Here is a 12,988-nt window from a genome sequence, read left to right as displayed (position 1 = left end):
GGACAGATGCAGCAGAGGGGACAGCACAGTGGTACACAGGAGGGAGTCCTAAACATCAACTCTGGACCCCATGAAGTCTCATGATGCCAGGTCAAACATGGGCAAGGAAACCTCCTGCTGATTAACACATACCCTCCCACTTCAGCTGATGAATCAGTACCCCTCCAAGCTGTATTTGCATGAAATACTGAGGGTGTCAAGAGCACAGAATGTATTCTGAGTGGGAGACTTTAATGTCCATCACTACAAGTGGCTTTGTTGCACCACCACAGACTGAGCTGGCCAGGTCTCAAAGGGTGTAGCTGCTAGACTGCAACTGCGGCAGGTGGTGAGGGAATCAACAAGAAGGAAAGACACACTTCTCCTCATCCTCACCAACCTGCATGCCACGGATGCATCTGTCCATGAAAGTATCGGTAGGAATGACCACCCCACAGTTCTTGTGGAAACAAAGTCTCATCTTCACATTGAGGATACCTTCCATTGTGTTCCGTGGTACTACCAGCGTGCTAAATGCAATAGACTTCTAACAGATTTAGCAGGTCAAAATTGGATATTCATGAGCTCCTTGGGCCATCATCAGCGGCAGAATTGTACTCGACCACAATCTGTAACCTTACGGCCCAGCATACCTCTCACTCTAACATTATCACATAGTCAGGAGATCAATCCGGCTTCGATGAAGAGTGCAGCAGTGCGTGCCAGAAGCAGCACCAAGCATACGTAAAAATGAGGCGTCAAACTGGTGAAGCTACAAAACAGGACTTCTTGCATGCCAAATAGCATAAGTAACAAGTATGAGAGGGCTAAGCAAGTCCAGAACCAACAGATCAGGTCTAAGCTACAGTCTTGCCACATCCAGATGTGAATGGTGGTGGACAATTAGACAACTCACTGAGGAGGATGCTTCACAAATATCCCCATCCTCGATGATGGAGGAGCCCAGCACACAGTGCAGAACATGAGGCATTTGCAACAATATTCAGCCAGAAGTGCCGAGTCGATGATCCATCTTTGCCTCCTCTGGAAGTCTCCAGCATTACAGATGACAGTCTTCAGCCAATTTGACAGGGTAGACACAGGGAAGATGTTCGTGATGGTGGGGGGAGTCCAGAACCAGGGGTCACAGTCTGAGGATTCAGGGTAGAGCATTTAGGATGGAGATGAAGAGACAGTCCTTCACCCAAAGAGTGGCGAGCCTGTTGAATTCATTACCACAGGAAGTAGTTGATGCCAAAACATTGAAGAGGCGGCTACATGTAGCACTTGGGTTGAATGGGATCTAAGGTGATGGGAAGAAAGCAGGATTAAGCTATTGAGTTGGATGCTCATTCATGATCATGATGAATGGTGGAGCAGGCTCGAAGGACCAAATTGCCTCCTGCTGCTCCTATCTTCTATGTTTCTATAAATCACTCCACATGAAGTCAAGAAATGGCTAAAAGCACTGGATACTAAAAAGGCTATGGGTCCTGATAATATTCCAGTAATTGTACTGAAAATCTTTGCTTTAGAACTTGCCTGCAGCCCAGGCGTAGCTGTTCCAATACAACTAAAACACTGGCATTTACCCAGCAATGATAGGCCCTCATAATTTTAAACACCTCATATGGGATATGGGGTTAGGGCCTGGGTGGGATTGTGGTCAGCGTAGATTCGATGGGCCAAATGGCCTCTTTCTGCACTGTAGGGTTTCTATGATTTAGGTCACCTCTCAGCCTCCCCTTTGTTCGAAGGAAAACAACCCTAGCCTATCCAATCTCTCCTCTTAGCTGCAATTTTCAAGTCCTGGCAACATTCTTGTAAAACTCCCCTGTACTGTCTCCAAAGCAATTATTTCTTTCCTGTAATATGGTGACCAGAATTGTACACAAAATTCCAGCTGTGGTCTAACCAGCATTTTATTGAGTTCAGTATTTTTGTATTCAATACCTCGCACAATAAAGGAAAGTATTCCATACGCTTTTTTTCCCACCTTATCCACCTGTCCGACTATCTTCAGGGACCTGCGACCATGTACTCCAAGGTCTTTTACTTCCTCAGTCTCTCCCATATTCTTTTGCTTATTGTGTATTCCCTTCCTTTGTTTGCCCTCTTCAATTGCATTACTTCACACTTTTCCAGATCGAATTCCGTCCACTCAACCAGACCATTGTTCTCATTCTGGAAACAACAGCTATCCTCTTCACCATCAACTACACGGCCAACTTACGTGTCATCTGCAAATTTCCTGACCATGCCTCTCACATTTAAGTCCAAATTATCAATATATACAACAAACTGCAAGGCTCCCAGTGGAACTCCACTGGAAATTACTTTCCATTTGCAAAAGCATCCATAAAATATAGGAAATAGAAGGAAATGTACTCTTGGATGAAAATATCACTTTTTTCACCTTTTGTTTTTGATTATGGCCCTATTTGTAAAATATTTCTACTGAATGATGCAATTGTGAATTGTGACTATTTTCAAAACAACATACGAGAACAACAATTCAATTTGAATTTATCTCTTCTGCTGAAATCCTAAGCAAATTGTGACGCAGTTGCTAAAACTTTGCTAGATATGTTGTTTTAAAATGATAGTTGGTAAAAGGTGTATTTAAAAAAACAAAATTGCAGCTATCTTCAAGATTGTCAGCTATGTTAGTGTCACTGTTCTGTTATATCTTTTGCCACTGTCACATTGTGCAATTTGGACTCAAGTCCTGCAAAATGTAGGTTATGACAAGTGTTCTGTGTCAAGCAATTATATGGATGGAAGGGATGATGATTAAAGCTTTTGCAGCACACTACAAAGGTTTTACCTTGGGTAACTTAAAATTAAGGTCAGAGGATATAGTGTTTTTCAGATCTCAGAAATAACACTGAAGGAACATTGCTTTTTTTAAGTATCTTTCCTTGCCTGGTATCTTTAGAAAACTAGGTGGCTCAGTTGTGGGAGACAGTGGTTCAGCCACTTTTTGCACAGACGTTGTTGGTTACATAGCCTTTAGATGGATGCATCTCCTGAATCTCCTCCGTATGAGGCTCCCATTTTTACAATGCAAAATTGATTCTTTTCCATTAATTTTTAAATGTTATCAAAAGTTTAAACAGAATAACTAAAGTTAGTTTCCATTTTGCTTCTATCTTGATTTCCTTACTGCCGTTTCCTTTCCCTCTTGAAAGTTCAGCCCACACAATGAGATGTTATTAATAAGAATTAGGATAGCTGCATTCTGCCAAGATAAAATGAGCCACTTATCAATTTTGGTCACTTAAGAATCTGATTGAGACTTCCTTAATCTGAAGATGCACACTCCTTTGATCAATATGGTTAGGTAAATGAAATTACAGCAGAAATAATGTAACCAGCCAATGACGTAAGAAGTAATATCTTTTTGAAAAACAACCATGCTTAACAATGTAACTAACATTTGTGAATATGCTTGTTCAGCTTCAGATGCTATGGGTAATGATCCCAAGCCAATGTAATCCACAGGGGCAAGTTTCTTATAAGAGCGTGTAACATCATTCCATTGCATGATCTTTCTCATGCCCTATACAATATCCCAGATATTTTTTTGAAAATATTTACTCACATTATTCCATTAGTCATGTTCAAAAACCATCCATGCTGTCACTAGTGATTGTGCATTAATTAGAATCCTGAAATTCTGCTAGTTATTATATGGAAAACACTTAGTAAACAGGTATATTCTGAGCCCTAACCTGGAATTTGCGTGATTTATTATGAGTTGTTTCCTAATATTGATTGTTAAAACTTTGCCACAATTGTGCATTACGTTTTTATCTGATACCAGTAATAGTTAAAACCAACATGGCAACCTGGACTACAACCAAAGCTGACCGTGAGCTTCAAAAACATTGGGTTGAATTTTACTGGCTCCTGATAGCAGACTTTGCAGGATGGGGGTGGAGGGGGGAGGGTGTAAAATGGCAGAGAGCTACATTTAAATTTTAATATCTTTAAGTTCAATAAACATATTTCCACCAATATTTATTAGTTGGGTAAAAATGAACTCCTGATTATTTTTTTGCATCAATACCCCTGATTACCTAATAGTCTTTTGTGCTTAAAATTGGGCCCGTTGATGAGTGTGCAACATGTTAATGAGGTCATCACAAGCGGTGTGTGAGTATATGATGTATATAATATTCAAAAGTGAACCAAGTAACTTCAAGCAGTAAATGGTCTTTCAGACTTTTTGGACTTTCTTTGCATTTATTTGTAAAAGATTCGGCAACTACTGTGTTCAATTAATAATTTATTATAAATATTGCTAATACATAATTATGGAGGATAATCTGGTGAGTTAGGTTACTGACACGTTTGCACTACTTCACTGTTGGCCTCATTAAAGCAGCCAAAAATGTGTTCTCTACTGAGCCCTCCATTGTAGTCAGTGGTGATTGCTAATGACTGTTGTTTGTGCACAGCCTCTTAGACTGAAAAATGATGGTTTGGGTGGACTTGGTTTTGTGTTGTTGTAGGTAAATAATACCTCTGAGACTGGTCGTGAGTCAAAGTACAGTGGTTTATTTTCACAAGCTTGTGGGAGAAGTCCGATTCCTAAAGCGGTTCTCCAGACTTCTCGCCGAATACAAGTTAAGAGTAAATATTTATACATATATTTTCGACCCTGGTCACGTCCGCATTTTCTCACGATTATTGCTGCCTCGGCAGTTCCGTCCTTTGCGTAGTCCGTGTAATCGTAGCCATCTCAAGGCTGCGATTGTCTGTTCTGTCGCCTCTATGTGGCGGACATCTGTGGTTTGTTTATCCAGCATACAAGATTATAAGTTTGCACAAACAAGTTAACTGAAGTACAGGGGCCTATATAACAATTTATATCGGTAAGGAAAAATAGTATATAATGAATATGTATGAATCTTATTATACGATCATAGAAGGCATGCATGTAAGCTCCACCATGTTAAACAGAAGTACATAATATAAAAGAACACAAAATAGATATTAGCTGGGTTAGCCACATTCCTGAACACAACTAGTTGGGAAAATCATAAGCTTGTGTATAGCAGCAGGGACAGCTGCTTCTCTTATCTGTTTTTGAATATACGAAAACAAGTTCTACAATGCTTTATACAAATCTCTAAGTATTACAAAGTTCATTAACCCGTTCCCGTCTTCATTCCCCCCTTTTGGTCGGGGCCACGTCCAAGCATGGCCCCATGAAATTCAGAACCAAATGTTATCAGCATATGGGCCCAGCTCCTTTGTCAGGAGGTCTGCCCCCTCTGCCTGTACACCTTGCGTCCGGCGTAATCCGCGCTGTAACCATTTTACAACAGGCGTTCAATAATGCCATCCAAACACAGAAAGCAATTACAATTAATACAATCAATCCATGCATCAGGTATGAACCCCACGACCCGAACCATTGCCCCAGCCAGCCTGGGGGGCTATAATTGTGATATTGGTTCCCCTCATCCTGTATTGCTTTTGCCACGTGTTTAATATGATCTGCCAAGCGAGTTATATTCTCCGAAGCATTGAGAATATATGTACAGCATTCGGAGCCAACTACAGCGCATGTTCCTCCTTGGGAGGCTAGCACATAATCGAGTGCCAATCGGTTCTGTAACGCAGTGGTCCGAATAGCTACGACCTCTGCTGATATCTCAGATATGGCCATGCTCACCTCTTCGAACCCATCTCTAGTCTCATTTGCAATTCTCTCTAGGGTCGAGGCCATTCGTATAAGTTCCTGTGCTGCCTTTGCTGTCCCATAAGGCGGGTAGGCTATCATGAAGAACTGTTCTGTCTCACTAATGGCTCACTTAGCCCTAAGCAGGTGTATCTCAGGGTGGTCCCGTAAGTCAGTGTAATGGTGAATATAGGGCACCACGTCTGCCAAATAACACGATCGTGCCCAATTCCAAGGAAGCCACGAGTAGGCATTGTTTCCACAGACAAAATAGGTACCATTATGTGCAGTCATCCTGCTTACATAAGCGGAGGAGAGGCTAACCGGGACAGTGGCTATGGGGCACTGGATTGTGACCTGTTGTACCATGGCCCAAGCATCATTAGTGACATTAATCTGCTGTATACAGTAGCTGCAGCCAACAGATATGGTTCCATTTCTTGTCAGGCAGATAGATCCCCTTTGTTGATTTTTCACAACGAAGTAGGGTGGGGAATCTGATCTGTCATAGCTGGGTTGGTAATGTTTCTTAAAGGTTGATAAAGTGCACCCTCCGCCCCCTAGCCCGAAAACAACATCACTGTTGCTGATATTAAACGTACCCTGCATGGTGGTACCCGATGGGGTTTTGAATGTCAATTTCCTTGTCCCTTCCTGGGTTCCATTCTGATTTAAAATCCATTCTATCATTTCCGAAGCTGATAAAGGAAAAGGGAATAAAAGATTTCCTCCCTTTCCTCCATGTGTGGGAATGTGTGAACAGACCCAGCATTTGCTCAGATTTGATTGTGATGCATTCAGATAAGACATATACACAAAGGTGTTCATACAATAGTCAGAGTCATCGTTACAGAGATGTTCACTGTGCTTCATCCCTAAATCCACATAATTCCATCTCTACTTTCCTGCTATGGCTAACAGGGCCACGGTCGTGAGAAGCAGCATGAGAAGCATCCTATCATTTACTAATAATCCACGCGACCGTTATACAATGGTTCAAAGGCTATATCGCCCGCGCGCAACTTGCTGCGAACCCGTTCAGCTTGCTTGGAGGTCAGCCGTCTCATGTATCTGTGAATTGAGCACATTACATGTTTTCCAATTGGTGCAAGTGTATTCTTTCAACTGAGTCCAATGTTTCCAGACGCCCCTGCCTTGTATATATATGCAGGCACAGGCGTCTCCACTGATGATAACCTCATAGGGGCCATTCCAGGTTTTCTGGGTAGTGTTTTCACTGGGACGCGACTTCCCGCTGTTGGAACGTCAGGGAGCATTTCAAGCTCTCTCTCCGCGTCTCTTATTTCCTGATTGTCTTTTACCAATTTGCGCATCCCTTTTAGTTGGGTGCTTAGTTCCAAAACATATCTCCTGATTTTATCTTTTAGTGGACCTACATCGGTCCCACCTGTTATGATGCTTTCTGGTAATTGCATCGCCCGTCCTGTCATTAGTTCATAAGGGTTTAATCCGGTTGTCCGGTTTGTGGTAGCTCTTAATCTCATTAGTATAGTGGGCAATACCTCTGTCCACATTTTTCCTGATGTGTGTATGGCTTTAGCTAGTCCATTATACATTTAATTACATATCCCCCTTCCGTAGAAAGCTTAGTGTGAATCAAATAACACTTTGCACTGGCTTTTTGGCTGCAGCTGGACATCCATTCATTTGTATATAATCCCATCAAAAGACATCGCTTTCCCCATTAAAATCACATGCCATACAGCTCTGATCTTTATATGATGTACTCTTACATTATCTCTAATTTGATCATTTGTTTGCGTGCAAGCGCCGCATTACAGTACTTCACAAAATGCCACTATCTACAAAGAAGTGCATTCAAATGCCTAGCACCAACATTTAGCTTGAAATAAATAGCCCGTTCTCCTACAGAATTATGTTTTTATCAATACACAATATATATTATATAAAATTGGTTAAGGCTTTTCAGGATTTTATTTTATTCTCGAGTCTATATGGCAGTGCTTATACTGTATAATGATCAAGCGGCAGTTGTATCATGCTGCTTTACACATCATAACTGTGATCTCCAAACCCTTTTAATTTAAGCCGTTTCCATTTTTAAACTGAGCTCCAGATCAAAACCCCCGCACTCTAGGAAAATAACAGGCGCCAAATCAAAATCAAAGTAGGTACAATACATACTAGTTAATTGATTAGAAACGTTTTTGTTTGATTCTTAACTGGCTAGGTTTTAAGCTTTGCAGTGATTTTATATGTGGCAAATCTTGAACAATAGACATGAGATTCCAACGGCAGTACATAATTTTAACCAGTTACAGAATACCAAACTGTAAGTCACTATATTCTGTGGACCTTAATACTGCATTCTAACTGGGCAATTTGCATTGGTGTTGGTCTCCAGAAGTTAGTACTATAGTCAGGTTTTCCTTTGGATGGGCTAGTCAGAACTATCATCAATGTTAGATGATGTAATTTGTTGCATGTTAACGAAACAACATAATACAAGACTTGAGTTTCATATTGTTCCAAATGTTATTTAGAACTAGTAAAAGGACTGATGGCCAGTTGATGGCAAAACAAGTTCCAACAATTCATGGTGTTACAAAGTTTAGCAATGTTTGGCAACAAATGCAGATTAAAAATATTTAATGACAACATCCTTATCTGCATTGACAACTGAGGTTTTAATTGATTAATCTCCTGCTGGAACTTGGAGTAATCAGAACTACGATTCATTTCACTAACTTGATATACTTTAAACTGATTCATAGACTATAGACTATTCATATTTACTATATTCTTTTGTTCCTGCTTTTCCTACTTTTCCACAAAATTACTTATTTTCTTCTCCTAACTTCTCAACCAACTCTTATAATTTCTACTTCAAGACAAAGGAAGGAGCACATGGTTCTTTCCAAGGTTTAAATCCTTTCTTAACATTACAACATTAAAGAAAATAAAACATTCAAAGAGAATACAGAACGTTGATTAAGACGGTCACTTTTATTCTTCTTTCTTCCAAACTGTAATTAAGCTCAAAACAGAAGTAAATTCAAGAAATCTTATCATTTTAATCTTTAACAGTTTTAACACTTCCCCAGCATTCCCCCCCCCCCCCCCCCCCCCCCCCCCGAAGCTAAGGTGCAAAGCACTGCATCCACTGCCTGTAACAAACACTCCACAAGAACAAACAGGCTTCAACAGCTCCTGCTCTCGATTGCACTATCGTAAAATTTCAACTGGGGGAAAGTAATTTATTAAACTTGCACACAGAGAAGGAATTCACTTTGATCTGCTATACCCTATTCCACCACATGAGGCTCTCGATCGCACAATTACATCCTCTCACTCTCTCTGTGCCATACAGAGTCAGTGCCTGCTTGTTTCTTTTAACCCTTTACTCCCCTCTCTGGTCTATCACGCTTCAGACCAACCAATTTAACCTGATTTGAGTCCCTTCTGTCTTTGCAGCGGCACTGGGTCTATTCCACCAATCCTCCTCCTCCTGTTCATCCGTATTGGTATTTTGGAACAACATTGGCAAGCCAGATATGTCAGGAGGTACCTCCAGTTTTTTATCTTTCCTTTGTTCGGCTTGCCTTTTCTCGGTCTCGTCTTTTTCTTTACAGTCTCTCTTGTTCTGCTCTATCTCTTTTGTCCTTCTCATACTTCTCACATTCCCACTTCAACATTTCCCAAGTTTTAGGGTTTCCCTCATTATCACATTCACTGATCCCTCTCCTACGTGCATTATCCCCCTCTTAACTGTTTTGTTGTGGTAATTCTGCTCCAGTTAGTGAGAGCATTCCCTAATACCCTCTGAACCTCCGCTTTAAACTGAGTGAAGGGTGCCTGTTGGGCATCTATCTCTGATGTTAGGGTGACTACATGTGTCCACCGTCCCCCACAATAATCCTGTGCTGGAGGAGTGGCGGGACCACCTGCTACCTGCCTCCAATTATCCGCTGGACAAGCTGCCCTGACCAGCTGGTGTACATCGCTCAGGTGTAATTGGTGTCCTACCCAGATTGTGTCTAATTCTTCCCAGAAGTTAGTGTTTGTGCTTCTAGGTTGTAATTTTCCCAGGGAAGCCATTATTTGCTGTCTCTCATCTGGGGTGAAGGGTTCATAATTTGCCTTTGGCTGCGCATCTGTTCCCCCTCAGGTTACTGGCGCTAAGTTGTGTTCTAGCGCTTCCCACTCCTCTGGAGGAGCGATTGGTCCCTGTTGTGTGGACTCGGAAGGAGGTAGAGGAACAGTTTCCCCTTTCCATTGCTTTTTTCTAACACATGGTTTTGTTTCTCCAGTTCCCTTGCTGTGGATTCTAACACTCTAATCTTTTCTTTATCTTCACTCCACCTTTTAGTAGAGGTGACTACTTGCTCAATTAGTCCAGCTAACTGATGTATTAACAATATTCCTATCTTCTTTGTCTTGTTTCTCTTTTCTTTTTCCAACCATTTCCGTTGTTGGTCTGGCGGGTGGGATGAATCCCACCCCCCTTTTATCATCTGTTTAATGAGTTTCTCCCTTTCAATAATTTATTCGTTTATCAGGGATTCCGAGGGTCCCCACTGTCTTTGTCCTGCCATAACACTGATAAGTTTATACTCGCCACCTGGAATCTTCTATTCTCCCTTCTCGCTCTCCCCCTCCTAGGTCGCTCTTATCAGAGTCCGGTGATACCTGTCAGGGGTGATCAGATTCCTCCGTACCACCGCTTATACTATTAAGCTGGCTTTTACATGAAGGCTTTTCCTTCTACTCCGGCGATCACTCAGACAGTCTCTTTCTCTCTCTCACGTCTGAACATCACACCTCAGGCAACCTTTTTCCAGATTCTACACCCACTTCATGGTCCTGACCATCACGTGGGGGATTTCCCCTCTTAACAACCGGTCTAAGGCTGCGTGTCAGAGTCAATTGCCTCCTTGTCCATATGTGCTCAGTTCAGACGTCTTTCACTCTCACACACTCTCATCACAGATGATCACCTACTGTAGTTTGACCCATCCTATTAAGTTCGGTATTCTATTCCGGTGTCCCAGTCGTGGCCATTCAACCAGACCCGAAAACAGATCCCGGGTTTCGGCACCAATTTGTTGTAGGTAAGTAATACCTCTGAGTCGTGAGTCAAAGTACAGTGGTTTATTTTCACAAGCTTGTGGGAGAAGTCCGATTCCTAAAGCGGTTCTCCAGACTTCTCGCCGAATACAAGTTAAGAGTAAATATTTATACATATATTTTCGCCCCTGGTCACGTCCGCATTTTCTCACGATTATTGCTGCCTCGGCGGTTCCGTCCTTCGCGTAGTCTGTGTAATCATAGCCATCTCAAGGCTGCGATTGTCTGTTCTGTCGCCTCTATGTGGCGGACATCTATGGTTTGTTTATCTAGCATACACGATTATAAGTTTGCACAAACAAGTTAACTGAAGTACAGGGGCCTATATAACAATTTTATCAGTAAGGATAAATAGTATATAATGAATATATATGAATATTATTATACGATCACAGAAGGCATGTATGTAAGCTCCACTGTGTTAAACAGAAGTACATAATATAAAAGAACACAAAATGGATATTGGCTGGGTTAGCCACATTCCTGAACACAACTAGTTGGGAAAATCATAAGCTTGTGTACAGCAGTAGGGACAGCTGCTTCTCTTATCTGTTTTTGAATACACGAAAATAAGTTCTACAGACACGAAAACAAGTTCTGCAATGCTTTATACAAATCTCTAAGTATTACAAAGTGCATTAACCCGTTCCCGTCTTCAGTGTGATTTATGGTCAAGGCACGAGTTTCAGCCTGGAAGGCCAACAGTCTGAATATTAAAACCTGTGAGCCTCAGTTCAATTGTCTATAAATTATACTAAGAGCAGTTTTCCCAAATATCCCATTTTTGCCAGTTCTTTCTTGCCAGCTTTGCCAACCAGAATCCTGTTGGTGTCTCAAAGCAATTACTTTCAGTGCTCCCACCCCACCATTTCAACATGTAAGGAAGGTGATGATTGTGATGGTCCTTCCACTGGAACTGCCCTGTTTGATTATGGATAATCTGGAAGAGGAGCAGAGGGAGCAACATGCCGCCTGAGGCAACATGGCCGGAGACTGAACTGATCATGCTACAACCCTATTCCCAGTGTGCAGAGAACAGATGTTTTTTGGATGCAATATCTATGGAGCTCTGTGTATGCAGATTGCATGTCAACAAGAAATCAATATTCTCCATGAATGAACCAGTGCACTTTCTGCACGGCCTTCTCACCAACAGTGAAGGTGACAGTGGCCTTGAATTTATATGGCTCTGGTTTCTTTCAGTCAGACAGTAAAGAACTCTGACCTCAGAGCTGTGAGGACCTGACAGATGTTCTCTTTCGCAGGGCATCTGACCAATAACTAAAACATGTCCCTTGGGCAGCAAGAGAAAGGTTCATCAAGTTGCGCACAATTACTGACTTTGTCAGAGTTCAGGGATCTATAGGTGGGGGCCATGTGGTCCTAAAGATTCCATTTGAGGAACCTGTGAATCATCAACAGGAAGCATTGCTACTCATTAAATGAGGATACCCATTTGAGAATTGTGCGCTTAAACTTAAAGCATTGGGAGAGCACTTATAATGGGGCTATGCAAACACTAGAGATTACTTTTTATCGCCTTCTCAATCTTTTCAAAACTATAGCTAATCTCTTAAGGTAATTTCAGAAGTTGCAGTTCACTTACCGTCTTGTGCCACATTTCAGCCTGACCTTTGGGCATTTGTTCAGTTATGTGATTGTTGGTGGGGGGGGGGGGTGGCGGTGGGGGGTGGGAGGGGGGAGGGGTGGGGGGTGGGAGGGGGGTGGCGGGGGGGGGGGGCGGGGTGGCGGTGGGCAGGTCCAGGGATTAAGCAAACATAATTGCATTTATATAGAATGCTTCACGGCCACTGGATGTCTCGAAACACTTTCCAGCCAATGAAATATAGTTGCTGTAGTAATGTAGGAAGCCATTGACTGCGCCTTTCACAATGTTTATGTTGCAGCAAATTGCAGTGTGTAATGTTGGATTGCTATGAGCAGGGAGCTAGAAAGTCTAGATAACATATAACATGAGCATTCCAGAAAATCATGGCTCTTTGGTTTTGCAGTGATAGGTTGCATTGTAATTAACATTTGTGAACCTTTCTGAAAATGTAATTGCTAAATGTGTATCTAATCTTCAGGTGAAAAATGTATTTTGGCTTATGAGAGCTAAGGAACGAACAGAACTGTGCTAATTTTAGGAGTCATCAAGGGGCTTAAAACATCTGCATGAAACATGGTTTCCTGTTTTTATTTTCTTCT

The 12,988-nt window shown here is 41.8% G+C and overlaps 1 protein-coding gene across 2 annotated transcripts in view; it reads left to right on the top strand.

Annotated features, from left to right (window-relative positions):
- The window catches only part of dync1i1a (dynein cytoplasmic 1 intermediate chain 1a), a 229,551-nt gene that overhangs the window by 93,171 nt on the left and 123,392 nt on the right, over nucleotides 1-12,988 (top strand). The window contains exon 7 of one of the 2 annotated variants that reach the window (XM_078227966.1): nucleotides 9,128-9,217. The exons of the other annotated variant lie outside the window; for it this stretch is intronic. Within the exon in view, the coding sequence (XP_078084092.1) occupies nucleotides 9,128-9,217 (90 nt within the window). The remainder of the gene's footprint in view (nucleotides 1-9,127; nucleotides 9,218-12,988) is intronic. 2 annotated transcript variants of the gene reach the window in all.

The sequence above is a fragment of the Mustelus asterias genome, chromosome 2 (genome assembly GCF_964213995.1).
Source record: "Mustelus asterias chromosome 2, sMusAst1.hap1.1, whole genome shotgun sequence".
Taxonomy (NCBI): domain Eukaryota; kingdom Metazoa; phylum Chordata; class Chondrichthyes; order Carcharhiniformes; family Triakidae; genus Mustelus; species Mustelus asterias.
This window is presented reverse-complemented; position numbering and strand designations above follow the sequence as displayed.